Consider the following 23,715-nt stretch of genomic DNA (forward strand, 5'->3'; position numbering starts at 1 on the left):
TTGTGCCGAATCATTCTAATACATTGCAGTGACAACTTCATCATTTCCACAAATCCTGACATTGACACAAAGAGTCAAGCAATCTAGACCAAAGCAAAAGCTTGTGAAGGTTAAAGGTCCTATTCCAAATGACGGACAGTTGAGCCTTTTTCACAATGTAGATATGTTATGTTTTCTATCCATTGTTGCTTCTCTTTTAGAAAAATCCCTTTCTTACCAGTTCAATTTCTGGATTAAATAGTAAGGAAGTACTGTAAGGTGTGCTACAGTTTTTTTTTTCTCCTCTGGATAACAGAACATATTTTAAGTTGTCGCTCTTGAGCCGATGTCTCATCCAGAGCTGCCGATGACAGAACACCATGCCATTTCTAGGGCAGGTGAGAGGTCTGCCTGTGTACTGGCAGGCCCGTGCTTACAGGTAGGTTGTTGTTAAATGATGGGCACAGTGGGTTTACCTTCAGCAAACTGACATATCAATCCCAGCTGTCACTTCTCATCAGTGCAGATGGCCTGCACAACTGGCTGCACCCCAGTGGTTGTCATGGAAATCGTTAGAAATGTCAGTCAGCGCTTACAAATAAAAGGTTGTGTGTATTATGAACACCCCAGTTATAAAATGATCTGCCCAGGAAATATCACTCCTGTACGGTCACCTTTGATAAAGCACAGGTCACTGTGCAAGTGGCAGAAGACGCTTGTAACCTAAAAGCATTCTCTGAGTTTATTTTTTTAGATCTTCCTCTTGCTACATGCATGCTCCCCCCTCCTGGGGATTTTGGTACAATGCAGAAAAGTTGTTTAAGTTTTAAATATTATACCTTCAGTTATGTTGCCCTCAAATTGATAGGAAAATAAGAGGTTTAAGATATACAGTATACTTTTAAATTTGTTTTTTTCTTTTCTATTTTATATACATACTGTATATTTTAGAATCTGAACAAGATCACTTTCATTAGAGTGCAAATCACGACTAGAGTCAAAATATTTAAAAATTTAGATGCATGACTAGATCTGAGAAATTCGCACATTTCCTCATTTTAGCGCATTAAAAAATGGCCAGTAACTACTACTGAATATTTTTACATGCCAGTCTGTATCTAAAGACCAATAATCGCAGTTTGAAAAAAATATAGTTACATCTGTTATCCCCTGAGCACCACCCTTCAGAGCTGACAAAATCTTCATAAAATAAATCTGAAATAATTAAAAATATGTGCAAAAGTCTGATTCAAAACAAACCGTTATTTGTGATCCAAACCTTTACTACAAAAATGAAAACCATACAGATGTGTCTCATTGTGATATAGGGTGAAAATTAGGACAAAAATGAAATTGTAGTTTCAGTTAAAAATATTTTGAATCCTAAATATTTGAATAAAACATAGCAATCTTTTTAGAATCTGTTAAAAATTAGAAGCCGTGATTATTAGCAGATTTAAATGAGGTAGGGTACTGTTCCTTGATTGCTGTTCTTAACACCAAGATTAAGTGTTTTATTTTCTTGAAATCTTGGAAATGTTGCTTATTTTTGTTTCACTAGGAATGACAACACCCAAGAATAAAGCGTGATGAAAGTATTATGGAGTGAATGTTTGGCCTAACCTGCTTGGCTGAGGGCTGACCTCCCGGCCACAGGACAAGGAGGCCAAGACCCCCATGCGGGGTGACCAAGGGGTAGCTGCAGAGCTGGAGGTGGGATGCAAAAGACGTACGCGAGGGAGAGATGGGGATCACGTAGGTATTTATAGAGTTTTGTAGAGGGAGGGACATCGGGAGCGATTGCTAATTTATACTGACAGCTGAGTCCAATTGAGCTTGGTTGTTGTCATCCCTCCCGATCTTTTGTTATAAACTCCATTTCTCATACCCCGATGAAATGGCCAGCTGGGAGTCAATTTGGCTCACTGCTGCATGAAGGAATGGTGGTAATATGGCAGTTACGAAGAATAAACAGATTTATGTACAGTCGTTCGCTCTTCAGACTGATGAAGTAACTGGTGTTGTACACATGGCAATGTTGCTACTACTGTATATGTATTTTATCTTATGATGAGGTCCTCCATGAATACTTATTGTATTCGTTGTCACTGCCTAAGAACACTGTGGCAGAAAAATGTGGATGAGTATATATCAAACAAGCTTTGTATGGAAATCTGTACGGACAAGACTAAAGCTATGGTGGGGATGCTCTCTAGAGGTGACAACAGTTATTTGCTGTAAGATGATGGCCAGCAGAACATGGTTCCTTGCACATGATGTGGTGTGCTATGTCAATCACATATAAGCCAATGCACTTACTTCTAGCCTCTTTGAATCATTGTGTAGTGAAACACGTTATTCAGTGATTACCAAGTGGTGAATTTCTACCTAGAGTTTCTGAGGTATGAAAAGAGCTGCTAAGATTCCTCTCAGAAGAACAATCCCCAATGGTCATTCACTTCAGTGACCTGATCCAACTTGTTAAACCTGCATCCTGAACAATATTTTCATGCTTTTGAATGAACTCAGGCCCTCCCTACAGGAGAATGGCATCTGCATTGAAACTGGGGAAAGAAATTAAAAAACATGAGTCAGTTGGAGCAATAATGAGGGATCTTTACCATACTTTCTAGTTGTGCTACATTTCCATTTAAAACTACAGTATGCAGTAGTTCATTAAAGGACACCTGAAGTCTCTGTCTTATACTGTATGCTTGAGTAGTACAGCCCATCTGCACAAAACCCACCAATGAAGAAAGAATGGATTCTTGATCTATTTTTAACCACCTTCTTTGGTATAATGAGAATATGAGCTCATGCGTATTCTCAAAGGGGTCTCAGAGCCCTTTTCACCACTCTTCTCTGGCTTCCATCTAGATTAAAATCAAGACAGAGTGTCCTGAATTAAACCTACTGTCACTTTCCTCTACTTACCTTTGTGTCCAAGTGTTCTGGGGAATAACTGCTATTAACACCAAGCTGTGGAGTAGGCTGGATATGTGGTCAGCTTTAATCTTTCTCTGCTGTTGAGCAAATAGATGACTTGTTCGTATTAGACAAACAGGATCAAGGTTTCCACTGATGATGGTTGATACAGTAAGTTAAAAAAATGCATATTTTCTTAAGGCAGTAATAATACAACAAATAATGTATTTTCTTAATCTCAGGCTTGGATTTGAAAAAAAGTTAATGAACAATGATTATATGCTGGGTGAATTTGGGGATTTAATTTATACTGTATATGCACACAATTCATTACTAACCACTTGGCCTAAGTTTTTAGACTTTTATTTATCTAGTACAGCAGTTAGCAGTTTGCTAATGCAAATTGAAGCGATTCAGTAGTATAACGCACATCTCTACGTGTAACTCATGAGATAAAACACTAACTGCAACATCTGCAGTCTTATACTTTAAGACAGATTTAAAAGAGGCTGTAAGACCAGAAATGAAGGGCAATGATGGAGCATTGAGAGCAACAGTAATTGTTCTGTAAAACAGCAGTGATTTGTAAGATTCTATTGAGGGTGTTTATTTTCCTCTTTGCTTTCCTGACCTTGTACTGCATAACTAATTAATTCATGATCCATTAGGCAAAGTGGTCTGCTTCATTTCACTGGATTTGAAGGTCTCCCAAAAATGAATGATACATAAAACATATTACTAAATCTAAGTTTTAAATTACTAAATAAAGTTCTGAGAACCCTCCCACACACACTGATATGCCTGTTCTAGTTCATTTCACTCTCTCCCAGTCACAGAAAAAAAGACTCCAGTGATCTCAAGTGCTGAACATTGGTCATGACAACAAAACAAATGATCAGTTAGTCCTGGACAACTGTCATTGCTCATAATTGGCAAGTCAACTTAATTGTTGAGCAGCATTGAGTATCTTAACCCTGCATCAGTGGAAATTATTAGCAACATAGAGGTATTTCTCAGCACATTTGGGGACTTTATTCTCTATTATCCAATAAGTAGGCGTTGAAGAATCATCCAATATCAATACCTACTCTTGTTGTAAAGTACTTTAACACATTAGGGATCAATAAAGGAAAAACAAACAACAAATCATCAAAGGTTTCTACCTCCTTTCTGTCTCAGCTATGTATCCTGTCAGGCTTTTTCTTCCTGGTGCATTTGGGGCAAAAGTGTTGCTCAAGAAACATCATGGTAAATCTATTAGATGTGGACTGCTGACCTTTTGTATAAGAGAAGAAGAGAAAATCCATCAGATTCTTCTGATGTTGCACCTGGCATTTCTGAGAAGAAGCTGATCTGAGGTAGGGTACAGACCAGGCGGGCATTTGTGTCAATTCACAAGGGGGAAAATGAAGGAAGCTCAGACACAGGGAGGGCAGCTTCTGGCTGTGGGCATCGATAAAACAGAGGAGTCCGTTTAATTCTTCATTTTATTTTGTTCACATTTCCAAAACCCGGATCTCTACATATACATTACTTTTATTAGAAAACCATACACGAAGCTGGAAGAGCTTAGCAATTCCTTAGAAAGAAAGCTAGCTTTGGCAGAAATAGAAGTGTACTGTGTATGAATAATAAAAAATAGCTGTGACGATTGAATACTGATGAAGAACAAAAACACCTTTTGACTTGTAAATGGAGCTCTTAAGTGTTATTAAGTTGCGGGGTGGCATTGCTAATGAGCTGAGAATGAAGTGCTGAAGAGAAATTATTTGTTCATAACATTTAGGTTGACAGTTGCATTGAACAAAAGAGAAACTTACAATACTATATATTGATGCTGAGGACAGGAGTGCTGAGATGGATGGCCTTGATGCTACAATGCTAATTTATTATCTAGGAAAAAGGTTGAAAAAAATAAGGATGCGGAGAAAGGAGATTTTTCTTCTTTTTTTTCTATTAAAAAATGTAAGTTCTATATCGTGTTTTATACTAAAGGAGAGGGCAGAAGCGTTTGAATGTTTTAGGAGTCACACAGTTGTTGAAAGTCTGCAAGGGAAGAGATCAGTACCAGAAAGAAACTTTTTTGTATAATAGTAGAATAGGGTTGGATTGATTAAGTATTCATCACTGAACAACCCACCACTAGACAAAATTATGATAGTCGCAGCATACTTAGTTATTTATATTTAAGGGGCCACAACCTGCATGGCTTTCATGACCAAGGTAACCCAATAATGTAATTACTGCAGGCATCCAAACATACTCCCAAAATCAAATTCACTCCATAAGAAATGGAATTTGAAGGTTAAAGCAGTTTACAGACTTATAAATCTGTGGGTTGTGTTCTTTCAGACTTAGACTGGGAATTGATTTTAGCCATGAGCATACAGTATGTATTGCATAAAAACAAACTGTGTTATAGTTATTTCCGCCATAACAGGAAGGCATGTTATCAATAATAATAATAGATATATTGCTGACAGAAATAATATAAAATGGCCCAAACATAAAATGTAAAATTGTGAAAAAATGTGATGCCAAAATATTATTTATGTGTTCTGCATGCTAAGCATATGCATTTACTGTAAAGTTATTATCTTTAAAAATAAACCATCTCATTTTGAGCATGATAAAATTATGATTGCTTGCATTTCAGTCTGTTCAGAATATTGATGGCACAACATCTATGAGTGGCAACAATTGAAACATTTTTCTGATATCGGAAATATGGAATACCTGTCTGTGAGAATAGAGACTATTTATCTTCTTCCATTCATAGAGAACAGCTTCCTGTCGACACTAAAGACACTGTAACACTGAATGATCCAATTGATTACCAATATCATAAACGGGCTTTCAAGGATTGTCATGGTAATGAACTAGTATTATCGTTAGTGATGTAAACACTAAGATGCTTAGTTAAAAGTTGTTTTAACTTTTTCAGTGGATGGCTCTGATGTGAACTTTAAACATTTTGATACTCAAAAATGGGGAATGTGAAAGAGAAGTATCAATAAAATGGAACGCAACAAAGCAATGAAACATTATCTTGTGAAAGAAGTGTGCTGATACATATATAGTAACATAATAATGAACAGGTTTACTCAACTGTTTGTTTTCTTTACGATATGAAAGCCCTTTACAGATGTTCCCATAGCTTTAATTTGTGTAGCACCCGAGCAGACAGTCAAAGAATGCCAATTCAGTAGATGCAGATGGGACGGTAATTATTTGAAAATATAGCTCACTAGTGAGAAGACAGCTCAGGTTATTCCCTTTTCATCTCTGCAACCCAGGAGACAAGATTCTTTATTGGGATTCAACATCAAGCTCTGCAGTTAGAGCAAGCTCCTCAATAAACTGTTTAGAGGAGGGGGAATGTGAGAGACCTTTCGTTATCTTGTGCAAGAGTCTCATTTACTAACCAGCCACCTCTGGGAGACCTGGTGTTCCCTGTGAACAGACACTTCACACCTTGCAAGAACCTAATTGGCACATGGCTGACTGTAGATAAAAAGGAATTGCAAATATATGAATGTATGGTTAACTTTCCTTCAATTCAACACATGTAACACCCTTTCAATTGTGTTACAGTGCAACCTGACAGACTACTTTAGTTGCAGCCCCTAGCCAAATTCTTTTAGTTTTGAGTAGATCTGGAATGAGTTTTGGAATGCATTTATTTTATCTGTATTGAAGCATTTGTATGTACCATTTATTTCTGGTTGTGTGTGATTTCACTGTCTATTCTGCTCAGTTTGTTATTATCCAATGTACATTCTGCAAGTGATACTAAAAAAAACAAGTCAGGCCTGTAATATGGGGATAGTAGGTAAATAAATTATTGCTGCACAGTTCAGTGCACTACTCTCTAGAGTCTAACCCAGCTCATTTCCTTTAAACAGACTAAAAGGTTATTTCTTTAATGGAGGCACAATGGAAATGTATGTTTGCATGATAAAATGACTTCAAAAGATGAAAAAAAAAATAGAGCACACCCAATTGTATGTTAAAAAAGTCAGGAATGAAATAGAAAGTTAGCTTTATAAAGTTAGTCCCTTTATATTGTGACAGTGGAGCACACCTCCCACTGCACTCCCCACTCCGCTGCACGTGGGAGTGCACTGCTACAGCACCGGAGGCTCGTCAGGTTTGCTATTTAAGAGAATGCAGACGGTGTTCAAGCTCGGAATTATTATTTTTCCCTTTAGTGGAAAAACTCGTCGTTGTACATAGCGGAAAAGACTTGCCCTACAATACGACAACACACTGGCACACCGCTCCCTCCCTGGCTAAGGAGAAGCAAAGCTCGGCCGGCGCTCAGGCAGTCCTCGCAAAACCCTATTACAATTGTTTTTTTGTGGCTTTGCCTTTCAATGGTTCCATATGATAGGGGTTTCCTCATCTCAAAGGAATCCATTCAAAGCAGAGGGCAGTGGAAATAAACAAAGCCCAAACAAATAAACTTGTGCTCAACTCAGCTGTTTACCAGTCACTGGATCCCTGCTTGTGTGATATTCTGGCAGTCTGGACTGGTGTTAATACAGCACCTCAGAGAGAAATCAGCAACAGCTGAGATATCTTGAGTGTACTCACTGTACAGTGATCTGCCAGCCATACACCAGGCAATTGCATCTATGTTGTGGGCAGTATAAGCAATACAAATGTGTGACCTGATTGATAATAACAATAAATCATCTGTCTGGCACCTTCCATTATTCATTGGGTTCACAAGCTCAGAAGCATTTTACCTTCATATGAATAACATTATTTACCCTCTATCAACTGCCCCCCAACATACATACAGTACTGTACTCCCCTGCCAGCTCTGCTCTGCCTTCTGTTTCTCTACTGAAAGAGTGCAGCCCTTGGGTCTCATGGCTGCTCAGTGTTTTTTTTCCTGTATCGCTCCTTCATTCTTGTTTGGTAATACTGTAAGAACATAAAAAAGTTACCAATGAGAAATGGCCATTCGTCCCATCAAGCCTGCTTAATTCTTATTAGCTAATTGATCTAAGTATTTCATCCAGCCGTTTTCTGAAAAAGCCAGAATATTGTCCTCAACATGGCTGGGTAGCTTCTTCCATCTTCCCACAACCCCCTGTTCTCAGTTTTAAATCTACTTCAATGTCGTTTTCACTTGTGCCCTCTGAGCTACTTACCTAACACATCATATTTCCACAGATCACCAGAGAATGTACTGTATTTTAGGTTAATATTGTAGAAAATACTGTACATAATGCTTCATGGCCTTTCTATGTGATGGCAGTGTATCTTTATCTGCTTTAATAATGATGTGGTCTGTAGATTTGGACCTCTGAAGAATGAAACCATAATTATTGGTGCATAGATCTGTAGGGGCTTATCCATATATATGAAAAGGACTGTAGTATATACAAGACTTTTATGTGTGAAGTAAAATATAGAACACACATAAATATCATGTTTCTTTTTATTACAAACGAAGAAGTGTGTTGCCTTTTTCTTAAATCTCTCCTTATCTGCATTATAAAGAGTAAAAGATTGTTCTTCCATGCCTCAGTTGGTTCAGCCAAACCAATACTTTTCCCATTTTTTTAGCAGACAGTTGCTTCTCTGCCTGAAGTAAGATTGACATTAGCACACAAACACACCACTGTATTGATTGCTGTTTGCTTTTTGCTGTAAGAAATGGTGTGTGTAGAGTAGCTAGGGACCATTAGTGCGGATTACAACAGATGTGGAGCAATTTCACTAGACATGTTTTTGATAAGCTCTGCACCCTGTCCAGAGTGCCCAAGCCTTTCAGCTCAATCAGGGCTGATGTCTTACAGTCTTGTAGTCTGATGCAACTCTTAAAACGAGCGTTATAACGACCACATATACTGTATGTGTACATATATTGTGAAACATACTGTAGCTGTCCTTTTAATTTACTACAGTATGTCAATACTATGTCATGTTTTCTTAATTCTTAATTCTTAACAGTGCATGTACAGTATATATAAAATGCATCTTAAAGACTGTGATGCTCATTCTACTGTTCTTTAATTAATTTCTAACTCTTCCTGATAAAACATACATATGCATTAGTATGATGGTAGTTTTAAGCCTTCTAATTTTTATGGGAAATTGTGTTGGAATAATTGTGGAATAAGCAGTTGAGTCCTGAGGAGATTAAATCTTTGTATTGGAATTAAATCTAATTAAAGCTGTAGCAGGCAGTGCTGTTTTCTCTTCAGTGAGCACTATTTACTAGCCTTGCCAACAAATGCAATCATTAAATGAGACATCTTTTGTGTATTTTTTTCAGAGAAAATGCTTTGATACCTTGTATTTTTAACTTTACCAATTCCACTTCTGTGTACCAGTATTTATGGTGAACATGCTGTTGATATAAACTTTGAATATATACTGTACAGTAAAAACGGGCTCCAATGTGACAAAATCTGTATGCAAAGTAGAATGCAGGATACATTTGCATTTGGGATTCCATTTACTCCCTCACACCTTTTACTGCCTTTGAGACCTTTTTAGAAAATTAGAGAGAATTTCTGCAAGTCATGAATGCTTCTCTGTCAGTCAGTCATAGACATGCACTGGACCACAGGCTAAGCTGATGCCTGTGTTAACCTTATGTCAAAACCATTTTGGCACAGAAGTTCTCTCCAAACAAGCAGGACAACGTGAATTAAAACTGCTAGTGTAAGAAGAAGGGGCCTGTCAAAATTCTTCAAATTCAAGCGCATTGTACATCATACGTTCCCAATTCGGAGACAGTACAAAATAAAAAGAGTCACACACAGTAGCAGGTCAGCTTTCAGAATCATTCAGAATCCAAAAGCCAATTTCCTCTCTCTGTTTCCTCACCAGCCTTATTTCTTCGAGGCGTTACTACTTTGAGGTTCTACATAAACAAGACGACAAGGGCTCAGATCATGTTGAGGTTGGGGTAAGTAGTTCTAGTTCCATATCTACATCCCCAGCTATAATTAATGTCAATGTCAAAAAAGAGAATAATGTTTTCAAAGCTGGGAAAACTAAAGAAAATAAACATTGACTTCCATCAGCAAGCTGTCAATCATTTTTCTTTTAATAAATGCTATTCATATTCATTTTCTTTGCACTACATTTCTATATCTTGAAAAGTTAATTTCCTGTTTGATCTAATCCTTCGTTGAGGGGTTCATTAATCTTGTTGTTTTTTTCTGAGCAAAACAAAGGAAACCCGAATGCTTTGTTCTTCATGTATTCAGGGAGACATTAACAAACACAGAACATTTTGGAATAAAGAGAATAATGGCAAGGAAACTGGATCATGAGAAATGTAATGTTACATCTCTCATCATCTTACAAATATATGTATTTAAAAGTACATTTCCCAGTAAATATAATCTAAGTATTATTTTTCAGAACTCTACATTGATAGGTAAGGCTTCAGCTTCATTTGTTATAGTGTTTTAAATAACGTTTTTTTCACTCTTTCTGAGTGAAGCTAAGCTATGCTACAACACTTTAGATACTACAGCAAATTGTTGCTTGGGCCTTGAACTCTTCTACACAGTATGTGGGAACAGGTTATCTTCACGAGTTTGAAGAAATATGTATTTTCTGTCATTATAAAAGATCTTGCCTTGTGTGATGAAGTATATTGCCATTTCAGCTGCAAGTTTCAATATTCGGAATAACAAAATGTATAACTGTAACCTTTTGCGTCATATTTAAAACTATCAATGAGGTGTCATTAATATAACATTGTGTACTTGAAAAGTGTATTTTTGATCCTGTTGTCATCTCTTCCTTTCTCGCTATTAGACAGGACATGTGAAGTGTAAATTAGAACATAAAAATAGTTACAAATGGCTATTTGGCCCATCTAGCTTATTTGCTAGTAATGAATTGATCCAGGGATCTCATCCAGCTGTTTCTTGAAAGAAGCCAGAGTTTTGGCTTCAACAATATGGCAGGGTAGCTTGTTCCATACTCTCCTACCACTTTTGTTCAGGTAGCCTTGTCCAAAACAAGGTTTCCTCAGGCTTTTGAACTGGAATATGATGTTCTGATCCACATTGTGCTAGGCAATCATCAAGGTAGTTATTGTGTTCTTCTGCGAACAGATTTAAACTGTTTCTTACTTCACAAAATAAGTCTTCAGACAGGTGCTGGGTGCAGACACCAGCCAATTAAGTCTTCCAAATAGACAAGTGAAAAAACATCATATAAGGTATTAGCGTGGGCATGGGAAAGCTATTAACAATTTCTTATTTGGCCGTTTTTCAGAGTTTGGCTGTTTTCAGAGACTGCATTTGAAATCTAAATTTAAAACGCAAAGCTAAATGATGTGAAAAACATCTTTTTGCCTGCTGGGTTTTAGTACCTTATGGTCTTCTTCCAATTAATGATAACACATTTTATTACCAGATGAAAGCTTTACATAGTTACAGAACTTCAGCACCTGTCTTCTTATGCGTTACTGGAAGTAAAAAGTAATGACCTTGTGGTTGAGAGTGCCATAGTTAACTCAGTTCTATCGTTCTGACTGTCATGTGTTTAAAAAAGCAACATGATCTTGCTGGTAGAACAACATAAATTTAGAGCAACAGCACTACACTGACAAAGCTTCCTTGTAACTCTGTAGGTGTTTTAAAAAGCATTTTGTGATTTTCTTTCATCTTATGCAGCAAACGAACATAAACATTTAAAAACTAAAGGCCATTCAGCTTGTTTGTTAGTGGTTTAATGACTCAGCAATTCCATCTGTTTCTTCTAGGATCCTGTGGACTAGTTTCAATCACTAGGGTCAATGCTAGGGAAAGATTCATTTAGACTCCCACAATTCCTTGAAAGGAAACCACTCCTGTTTGTGTAAATTCTCCTAAATGTAATGACCTCTTGTGTCCTTGGGTCTTTGTATTAATTCTGATCTTGAAGATGACATTTGGGCTGATTTGACCAAAGCCTTTTGGGATTTTGAATACCAGACTCAAGTCATTACGTAATCTTCCAAACAACTAGCAAGGTTTTTAACCATCTGCACTATAGTGCAAATCATTTTCACTGTCCCCAAAGCTTGCTTCCAGGTGTAGAAATTGCATCTTATCGATCCAGACATTCATTGGTCATTTCAGGTATAAGGGTAATGACAGTTTGAAAATGTCATTCTCACATCAATAAGGCAAGAATAGTCTCACTTTTTACTTGCTGACCTTAATGCAGAACAGGAGACTGTAAAAAGCTCTGCTATTGTCAGGTGCCAAAACCAAAACCCATTTAAGAGTCAGGCAGTCAAAAGTATTCCCGAACCAGAAGCAATGAAATAAAAATTGAAAACCTTAACAGGACATAAATTAATAAACTAGCAGTCAAAAAGATGTGGAGGGATTTAAATAAAAGATAAAGAATTTCCTCTTGACTCTGAATTACAGCCCCAGGTTAGCTCCTGAGATTTTCTTACCTCTTCTTCTTTCTTCAGCGGATCATGCACCGGCATCTGCGTATTAAAAAACAAGCGAAGCAGAAGTATCAAATGATGTACTGTACTATGTACAGGGTATGTGCATTTGTGATTGTTTGTTTTAGGGTATATTTAGACACAGAAGTTAAGCCTGCTTTGTGTTTTCAGAAGCACCTTGTTGCCATGGTAGTTTTGAAACAGAACTAAGGATTTGAATGGTGGCACTCTAGAAACCTAGGCACCTTTTATCAGAGTACCTTCCTTCCTCCAGGCAAGCTGTGGGGAGCAGAGACTATTTTACCTCACCCTTGAGGCTTTTTGAATTGGTAGTAGCAGAGAAACACTAATCTCAAGTGTTGTTCTTGAAGAGGAAGCTTTTAAGGAAGGCCCTGCTGCCTTGTGTTTATCTTTCATTAAAAAATAATTTAACTCCCCCCATTTTAAGGCAGTTAAAATGGATCTACCACAGTACTTTATTCTCATCAAATAGGAAATATTAAAATGTAAATTTTATTATTTTTTAAAAGCTCCCTGGTGTGCAGGAGTATCAGCTGAAGGCAAATATTGAGATATCTTGAAATAGAAAGTCAATATTATCTCTATAATGTGACCCACTGTTGTGTGCACTGTGTGTGTGAAATACTAACAAACCAAACAACACTCATCTGAAGTTATTAGCGCAGAAACATTATTTTACTCTGTTTACTTTTCCCTGTTTTCTTGACCATGTACTATGATGCTGCATTTATCTCTCTTGACAATTCATGGTCCATGATCTCCACTGACTGAATGCATTAGAAACCAACGGTGCTTTAGTCTGCCTTGAAACTAAAGTTGTCATGTGGGCCAGACAGCTCTCTCATAATATAAAAAAGGTGTTATTTCCAGGACATGCATACTTTGCAGTTCCACAAACCTGCCTCTGTTGCCCCCAGCTGATTGACATTACATAGAAATAGCCTCACTCCACCCTTTAATCATTAGAATATAAGAATGGTTACAAATGACAGGAGGTCTTTTTAGCCCATCTAGGCCATTTAGTAGTTAGAAGTTAATTGATCTAACGATCTCATCCAGGCATTTATTGAAAGAAACCATTTTATTGGCTCAACAAAATGGCTGGGTAGCTTGTATCATAGTCCTACAACTCTCTGGGTTAAGAAGTACACCAAATGAGAATACCATATATATACCAACAGATACCTTTCCAGTGCTATTAGGGGTATTTTCTGTACCTATTACATAGTATGCTTTGCACTAAATTGTATTTTTACATGAACCAAAATTACGTGAAAATGGTCTTTGTCAAATTGACATAGCTGTGAAGGTGCAGACATATTATTCAGTTGTTGTCACGTTTGCAGACATCTGTCAACAGCAGCTCTTCTCATGCGTTAAAAAATGACGCCTACACCAGGAGAAAAACACACACACACATTCCACGGATGTGTTCTATCATGGAATGAAAAGATCATTCACAGCTAAAGATGCAGGGAGAGAGTGTTAAGATTCAGCATTTCCAAACTGCCAACTTGTGAAGAAATAATTTTAAAAAAAAACTCCAATCACACTTGACTGATTTTCAGAGATCTAGCTATCCTGTATTAACACATTTACTTTTAATGGGCTATTTTATTACTCCCTGTCCTGTTTGCAAGAAACAGTCCTGCCAAGCAGCACCACCTGCATCAGCTTGGTGTGAGTTCCTGAGCTCTGCAGGGACAGTAGTTAGCCATGTTGTTTTGCACGTGTTATTTTTAAAGTGCACAAACACTGATTTATATTAAAAAGGCTTTGCAGTCCTTACTATAAGAAAGAGGGTAACACAGCTGAGAGAAAAGGTTTTCACATACTGGATTTAAATTTTAATTTGATGTTTGTCAGATATTTAAGGTTGTTTATTCAATTGAAAGTGTACGTTAAAGCGTACGTTTACTTTTCCCCTGCCATAAATAAATTCAGCTACTGTACTATAAAAGTAATATTTTAAGGTGTAAAATACTAAGGGGCAGGGGTGTAAAATATTGGTCTTTTTCTAGGCTCGACACCCAACAAAATTATGCCAGCCACATAACAAGTTTCAAAACCACCCATCAAAAATAGTTTTTCTTTTTTTACATATTTATGTTGTCATTTTGAGAGAAGTATATCAAGAGTTAAACCAAAGAAAGGCTTCTCTATAACCTAACTAGTTGAGGTATAGTATACTGTGTGTATTCTCACCTGCTGTGAATCACTTCTAGGGTTTATAACTGGCAATTGATATGTCCATCACATTTACTGTATCTTTATTTCATATTATTTTGATGTTTTATTTAAAGGCTAAGTGGTTTTCCTTGGTATACTTAAGGATAACAGAAAATATTTTACACTGTAGCCTTTCTCTATATACTGTATACTGTATCCTCTATATACTGTACTGTATACACATTGATTTTTTATTAAAATACTCTTCCATACTGGAAGCCTTAACAAACCCTAGTCTCCTGCCTGTGCAAGCAGTCTTCAATTTTAAGGCTATTGGTCCCATAGTACTCAAGTGCTGTCAGTATATTTTCCAGCTCCGTTGAAAACTATAAAATAATTGTTTGAACAGTAAGTTGAAGTCTGCAACATGTTCAGTTGTTTTCAGCTGAGATTACAGTGTCGGAAGGCATAAAAACTGAAATGCTAGGGAGAAAGGCATTCTTTTATGGACGTATATTGAATGTTGATTTCTTTCCTTTTATCTGTCCGTTTCCTGGTGTGTTTGAACTTCTCCTTTACACTATTTGCCACATCATACAAGAACAGTACTCATTAAACTCAATTTGCATTAGGGTATCAGTGCGGTATGATTCTCATTATAGTTTATAATCCTAAGAGCACATGCACTTCACAGTGAATCATTCAACAGCTAACTTTTGGACTACAACTTTGAACAATATTTGCTTTTATTTTTAATTTTGAGTAAGAGTCTGCAATCTAGAAGTTTAGCTTTCACTTGATGAAAGTTTTCTGTCCACAGGACAGTATGAGTTTTGAAAGACAGTATCTCAGAGGCACATAGGGCCCAGATGTTTACTGCTCATCAAAGAGCATTCCGGGTAGTACCAGCGCTATGGGTTTAGAGTGATCCTAAAAATCCATGATTTTAGCAAGACCAGTATGCATTGTAACACAGGAAAAGGTGAAGGTTTTTTCCACGCTAAAAGGAAAAGCACAGAATAAACCTTTATCTGTTTCTTTGCAGCCTACTCATGCTGACGCAGCTCCGTACTCAAACGTCTATTATAACACAGACAAGTCAAAAATTATTTAAATTACTGTATGTCGCAAAGAGCTTGGGTAGAATGTAAATCAAAAGACCATGTGTCTTTCCTGTATCAGGTGTATGGATCAGAGCTGCAGATGTTTCTCACCTCAGTGGGACAAGGAGTTTTATACAGAATCTAAAGGGGTCACTCTTCCAAAGAGAAACTCTGGTACTGACCTGTCGAGGTCCTGTACCCTAAAGCTTTAAGTTTAATGCACCGATTGAGTGACCTGGCATGAGGGCAGAGCAGTGAACTGTGGAGGATGGATGGCCTGTGTCGAAAATATTCCCAGCTAAACCTCAAGCTGTCAGGCAGGCTCGCTTGGCTGCTGTGATTCATATGTTTCATTCAGTGTATGGGTTTATCGTGAGGTCTGTGAGGGCTTTGTTCACTGGGCTGTGCTATTGACTTCATTGTGTTCTCTGCTCATTGTTATGGTCTTTTGCTAAGGGCTTGCTCTCCCTTTTTTGTTTATTTTTCCCTTTGTCTTTTTTTTTCCTTGTCACTATCTTGCCAATTTTAAGGTGAGTCTTCAGTATGAAGGGAGTTGGAGGCAGTGCAGTAAATTGTATTAAGGGGGGGTGCTCTGTTTTTTTTCTAAGTCTATTTATATAATATGCTTTATACTGTTTTCACATTCTCAACCCATAGCCTGAAGTACTCAAAATGCTTGTGCACCCAGATTTTATTTTGGGAAAACATTATATACAGTATGCTACTTTTCCTTTACTTGGAGTACAGCCATTTTGCCAAACACTGACGTTAACAGAGAGAGAGAGGACTTTTAATGTGGTATTGCAGAATCCAAAGAAAATATCGGTAATTCATTAACACCAATGGACTGAATGCCTCGTTCTCTTCATGCTTTTTTGCATTAGCCCAAGAATGAGTATACCCTAGAAGGACAATACACACACATTCTGGGAACTCATGGACTGAAATGCTTCTCTTTAAAAAATCAGATGTGTAGGCCAAAGCCTGAAAAATGATATTATTCTTCAGTAAGAGTCATATTATAAATAGCACAGAATCTTCATAACAGAAATTCACAGATACCCAAAGAGAATACAAATACTGTAGCTGTTAACTTTAGGTTTCTTCACCTACAGTATATGCTTGTAAAGGCAGAGAAGTTACATATTATTTATACCATATATTAAAAACATTCTTTGCATCACTAGAGGTCATTTAAAATGTTAAGAGGTTAAATGTGTTGGTAATAATTTGACTCACTCTATACAATTATGCAAAAAAGTAGACTACTTCAGAAATACTGCACCATCTTTTTCAGGTTCCTGCTGCTTATCTCATTAGATACAGTATACTGCACAGTATTGGTGATTTTATGATGCTCTCCTTTGATATCCAGTTAATAAGAGAAGTTTCAGGAAGGCATTAGCTGTAATGAACAAGGCATGCCACTAACAGTATATGTATTTTAATTATTTTATCAATTTTAATTAATAATTCAAGATGAAAACATTTTTCCAACAGTCACCAGTATAGAATATTTTTGGAAATTTTCTATTTCTGAAATGTTTGAATAGGCAGCAAAAGTGTTAGCAAAATATGTTAAGAACCGTCACTGTGCACGGCTCAGTTTGTGCTCTTTATTCCTATACATTAAAAACTGAGAACCTACACAAAGGGTTGCAGTAGTCTGGAAAAAGCTAGCCAGCCTTATTGTCATAAAAAGCTAGCTGAGATCAATTAGCTACTGACAGCCAAACAACCTTGATGGTTTTTTGTAACCTTTTCATATGTTCTGAGTTGATGTCACTGTTTGAACAAGCTGATTCATTTTGCAGCCATTGTGTACAGTGAGATCTCATTAAGTGTTCCACTGCAAGAGTACCTGAACATTCCAAGTGAAAGGTACAGTGGATTGAGATACAGTATAGTACATTCAGTAGAACCTGATTCAAAAGGGATTATCTTTCTGTATGCATACAATGCTAATAGTAATACATAATTATCTTAAAAATTAATTCCAAATGTGTTTTTTTTTGCCCAACCTATGTATGGTTTTCTTCACCTTAAAGTTGCTGCTAACATGTCACTGTTTCTGTGCACAGGAGAGCACCAGGCTGTAAAGAGCAATTTTCAGAGGGAAAAGATTCAAAGGACTCAGGGTTTTTTTAAGTCAACCACTACTGAGCCAAAGATAACATTCACTGCTCTCTTTACAGGCCTCAAACGTCATCAGGGACACAAGGAGTGCTCAGTCAACTGCACTGAAAAACAAGGAATTTAATTAGCAAGTGCAAACACAGGCAATCATTTATTCAACAAATTCTTTTCATTGAGAGTTGCTTTGAGAGAGTTCTACTAAGCTCGGATGCTATCTTACACCACCATGTTTTATAAGGTAGGCTTTAAAACAACACTGGAAATGTTTTTCATATGGAATTAGTTTTAAAAAAGTATATTTCTTCAGTCCCGATCTTTTCAAGCTTCTAGCTCTCGATTTTGGACAAGACAGTGATGAAGTCTGTCTGGCTCTTGTGCTAATGCTCCAAACAAAGCTGACAGGTTACCCCTGCAGACAGCAGGTTTTCCATGGCAACCTGTTCTTTTGGACTGCCCTCTGTGAGTGGTCTGAACACTAGCATTATCTGAGAATCACTGTCAAGAGCATGGATCTGAATGAAGCCACAGGTTATGGTAAAGATCTGTGATCTGTGTTTTAGAAGGAATGAACTGCAATACTAGTATTCCATTTTTGAATTTTTTGTCGTTTTCTCCATGTTAAAGAAGAAAATTAAAATAAAGACCAATATGTATAAAACAAATATTTAGTATCGTCAGATTTTCTTCAATAAGTACGCTGAAATTTGTGTAAGGCTGTCTTGTCATTCTCTTCTATGTATGACTGCAATGCATAATTGTGCTTTAATGTCCTGTAAAGGGCTGAGTAATTATGTACAATTTGTATGTACTGTACATGAGCACACCAAATAGCTGCAAACAGATGGAACAAATGCAGTACAAGGAGACCGACAAGAACACTTTAATGTACAGTACACATCTAATATTTCATTTTAGAGCAAACACTTTGTACAGTATGTGAATCTCATTAAAAGACTATCAAACACTTTAACAGAACTTTAGCCTCAATGGAGTCCTACTGCTTTTACAAACATCTGAACCACCCACATTTTCTAAATAAATTCTTTTAAATGCTAATGCACTTTTTGCATTATAAACAAAGGATAACTTTTAAGTCCCTAGTCTGAAATATCAAACACTTCCATAATTATGAAATGATATGAGTTTGCTAGTCTAACAAAGTAATTATAACTACTATTATTAGAATTCCTGTACTGTTAATTTTGTACTTTGCTTTGATTATTGCATAAGGCTTAATAATGCCAAGATAGACCATACAGTCTCACCACTGGTCACTTAGTACTTAAGTGTGCCAAAATAGCTACAGTATATAGTTCTTTTTAATCTGTCAACTTGGAGGAACTGTATGTATTGATCCCCCAATGAGGTGACCTTGAAAAGCAAGAAGAGGTCTGTGCAATCAGGAGAATAGTAAATGCTGTGAAATCAGGGAATCTGTGCTGAAATGGCTTTTCTTCATTTCAGAGGTAGTGCTGCCTACAGTATCTGATAATGGGGTGTACTCCTTTTAAAAGCCTAGATCATAATCTGTCTTCCACTTCAGGCACTGTGTTTGTCTTACTGTTTCATCACTGGTTCAAATCAGTGACATGCAATTACGAGACAAAAAACTATAATGGAGTATTTTGTATCTGTATTTTCATTGTTTGTTGTATTACCTACTCTAATGTGATTCTATGAATCTTTTTAAAGATTTCAACATACTGTATACAGTATACTGTATGTTCTGAACAATACTTCTCCTAACAGATCGCTATGAAGGACACAGGGGTCACAGAGACCCCAGTGGTGAAAGCTGACTGTCCATCATATCAAACACTGTGTCCTGTTTGCTGTTTTATGCTTGGTTCTATGCACTTACTGTATGCCCTTCCCTTTGGCTATAAGAGTGTTCGTTTCAAGAGGACACTTCACTGTCAAAAAGCCTCAGCTGTTATGGTGACACTCACATTCTTTCACTGTGGGGAAGAGTCAAATCAAACAGCCTTGGCTTCTCAGGTGCATCAAAGAGCACATGGGAGTATTGGAAACATTTGTCATGCTTCTCCCTACGGTCTCTCTCTGGTAAGAGGTCAAAGATAATTAGCACGGCCAATACAAAGTGGTGCTGGAATGACAGGAAAAACACATAAACCTCAAAAAGCATATGTTACTGGTAAGACATAAAGCAATATCAGAATATCACTTTTCCCAGATGTTTTTTTTCTGAGCTCTGTTTCTTCACTGCTTTTGTGTATGGTGAAATAGTGTTTGTTATTTGATCCCCTTTCCATAAATGGCCTGTCCTCAGTGATTATGTCTGCTGTAATGAGATGTGGCACCGTTACTGCCAGGCATATTTGGAGCAATTGTACTTATTGGGGTGGTACAGTAATCGCTGGTAAGAAAGTTAAACTGCAGTGGTTTACACAGCTGCTTTAAATATGTCCGTAGGAAGCAAGAATGATTTAACGTGATCCTCTCTGGTTTGTGCCGGAGCAAGGACGTGATGTCCACTCTGGATTAAATCTACAGTACTAAGGGTTGAATAGGCCTGTAGCTCTAGCAAAATCAAAACAGTGTTTGCCAATAAATTTAAAAGTTGTACTTTAGAGGGAATTTCTAGAAATTATCCAATTGCTTAAAAAACGGCTGAGGTTACACCTTATAAATTGATTTGTTGAACATTAGTGTTTGCTGAACTGTTTTTGTATCAACTTCCTCTGTCTTAGGAAGAAAGTAACCATTGCTGAGCAGAAAATAGATAAGTTAAGAAGAAACTTTTTCTTGCTTGCTAATTATGGCTTTCATCGTGACTACCAGGCTAAACTTGTGACTACCTCATTGTCCCTGCCTCCTGGATGGATAAAGAATGTGATCTGATCAGCAGAAATTTCATGTTGTGGATAAATGTGCAAGGTTACTATATTGCCCTTGGTACTGGACAATACCTTGGAATACCTTTGAATGACCGATTACACCAATAACATATTTACTGCTTCTGCCTCTGACCTGTGCCTGATGTCAGCTTACTTCTTTATGATCACAGAATGATAAGTTCAACACATTTGGTTCCATGCTTCTACGATCAGCCTGTGTAAATAAGTATTGCCTGTTTTCTGTCCTGAAAGCTCTCTGTCAAGGAATGAATTATGTCCGCTTTTCACAGTGTTAGCTTCTTGAAGATACAGTAGGAATAGGAGAACAAGGGACCTTCTTCACCTTGAAACAAGGCCTGACCTCAACCTTCTGTCCAACCAACCATTCTGCACATGAAAACAGCTGGTCTGTGATCTTCAGTCAGGAGCAAGATAGTGGGGTTTTTTTTATATCTATCAACTTTTCTGTGTATGTTTTTTTCTCTGTTTCAGTGGCGTCCATTTCTCCCAGGCCTGAAGTTTGAAATAATTGATTCAGCATACATCTCGCTGTACACAGGTAAACCACCAGACTGGGAATGGGAGATGGGGTGCTAGGGAGTGAGATTTGGTCTCCCAGAGGGAGAGCTTTACCTTTGACTGCGTTTAGTTTTGGATGCCAAAGAATATAGGGAGTAAATTAAAGAACAAGAATTATATACAAATTGTCAGTGAAAGAGCAGAGATCTTACCACACAATCAGGGCAGTTTGTTCTGAGTTTTCATGCTTTGTGAAATTCAGGTAAGCTCAAAGGCACCATGTATAGCTGTGTTGGATATATCCTCTCTCTTTCTATGTATAGAAGTGCCTGTAATTGTCTTTGAAAAAAAATAAGAATTGTGAAAGTTGCCATAGTTTTAGCACAGATGTCAGGACAGTTATTCTTTAAAATTGACTTAATCTTCATACCCCACATATTGCTATGAAATGAATCTGAGACACCTGCCCAAAAACACTCCAATCTTTGATTATAAACTCGTAAACAAGAATTTACTCTATTTCCACTTCCAAATTTGTAATTTCTCTCTTTATAAGATTATGTACTGTGTGTATTGGATATGATTTGGCAAATAACATACAGTACATACAGAATGCTGTAAATATAATATATAGTATACAGAAGGTAGAATACAGCCATAAAATTCCTGAAAGCTGGGAAGTGACTCTGTGAACCAAAATGTACTCTTATAAGGCATAAAATGCTACAATAAAAAATCAATCTCAAGTGTAATTGGGAAGAAACAGAAGATCGGCATGCTGAGGTTGTATGCTTTTCTGCTGAAGCTTCTTCTTCTGTAAGCAGCATCCAGGTCAAATGTGAAAAAGATTGTGCCTCCTGTCCTGTAAACACAAAGTAATAAAACCACAGAAGCGCTCTAGTATAACAACGCAAAAGGGAATGGCTACAAGACAAAAGCTTAAAATAATAATACAGAAAAAGCAGTGCATAACATATGAATCTTAATACCAGTAATTTCCCAATGCTTCAGTTCATAGAGCGCTGAGCCCCCAGGCAAAGAATGTTAACTTTTATTGAAACTAAATTACATTGCTCTTAAAGAGTGGCACATTTCACAATTTTCCTGTGTACTGAAGTTCATTTGAAATGACTTTCATTTTAATAAGCCAGATAGCAGAGAAAGGAGAACAGTTCAGATTTATAATGAGCTTTTGTACTTCAGTTTTTTATCATTAAACCCACACATTTCTGTGGAGCTTTATTATTTTTTCGTTTGCAGCATGATCTCACTTGGAGACTGGAGGTTTTTTAGCTGAGTATTTTTCTTTCTAAAATGCTGTTGATTTCTCTAAGTGATTTGTATCTGCCTGGGTATACAGAGCACGTTTTACCCTGCTCATGCGTGCATTAATTCATTGGTTACATTTGTTATATTAGTAAATAAAGTCAAAGTGTATTTGATGAAATGCATGTTAATCAATCTCTATACTAATAGCCCTGCCCATATGCATCTCTGCCTCAGCAGCCAGTGTGACTGTTATTAGAAACTGGATGATTGAGTATTGTAGAGAAATAGTACAGAAAAAAATGTAAAAAAGGAATTTTCAGATGTTAACCAGTATGTTCTTACAGATATGTTTGTTGTTGATACAGTTTAAGGAGCGGTTTAGTACAACAACAAACTTTGATTTTTGTCATTATATATAGTAAATAGATTTAGAACCTGAATTAATGCATCCACGTAACCTTTAAAATATTACATTTTGTAACCCGTATTCTGTGTTCTTTTCTATATATTTTATATAATTATACAGTAGAACTTTTCATAAACCTGCTTTTATCCATAAGAGTTCAATAAATCAGTACTCTTATCAGGAAATGAAAAACAGAAAATCAAGCATCAGTATGACACGTTTGCCTATTTTGAAAGGGTTGTATCTCTTTAGCCATGATTTATGTAAATAATAAAGGAGTCACAGCATTTCAATTCAGAACCTTAACTGATCTGCAATATCTAACGATGTTGCTTCAAACCACTGGATTTGGTGTGCTTGCCCTCGGGTTTCCCTAAAGCTCCTTGGTGTCAGAAATGTCCCTCTGTTAAATACTAAATTCTGTGGATTAGAATGCCTTGCTGCAGATTTACATAAATTCTTCGGTGGGGAAGCACAATGCTCCAGGGACCTGCGATATTTATTTTAATTATTGCCAGAGTTGAGTGATGTTTGGCATTTTTTAATGCCCTGCTTTTAATTTGAGCTGAAGTTAACAAGCTCTGGGGTTCAGGGACCCGTGCAGCAAACTTGAAGCACTATTGTGCAGTCCCCAGATTGTTCATTATGGCATTGAGTATCGGCAGCATGTACACATCGTTAATCACCTTCTGCTCACTATTGTGGCACAGAGGGCTGAGTCCCCCGAGAGGGTGACACAATCGATGCTTGTTGCTCGTGTGACCAGTTCTTTGTCTGAGCACTTATGGATACACTGTGGAGGGTCACACTATAGCTAATTACCTAAGAGGCTGTTTCCTTTGAAAGAGAATAGATGTGTTACATTATCCTATGCCTACGTGTCAGTTAGACTAGTCCAAC

At 37.1% G+C, this 23,715-nt stretch overlaps 1 protein-coding gene across 1 annotated transcript in view; it reads left to right on the forward strand.

Annotated features, from left to right (window-relative positions):
- b4galnt4a (beta-1,4-N-acetyl-galactosaminyltransferase 4a) overlaps window positions 1–23,715 on the forward strand; it is a 164,345-nt gene that overhangs the window by 120,244 nt on the left and 20,386 nt on the right. The window contains exons 8-9 of the mRNA XM_088611109.1: window positions 9,757–9,835; window positions 21,114–21,180. Coding sequence (XP_088467235.1) covers window positions 9,757–9,835; window positions 21,114–21,180 — 146 coding nt within the window. The remainder of the gene's footprint in view (window positions 1–9,756; window positions 9,836–21,113; window positions 21,181–23,715) is intronic.

The sequence above is a fragment of the Lepisosteus platostomus genome, chromosome 18 (genome assembly GCF_059453375.1).
Source record: "Lepisosteus platostomus isolate fLepPlt1 chromosome 18, fLepPlt1.hap1, whole genome shotgun sequence".
Classification (NCBI taxonomy): domain Eukaryota; kingdom Metazoa; phylum Chordata; class Actinopteri; order Semionotiformes; family Lepisosteidae; genus Lepisosteus; species Lepisosteus platostomus.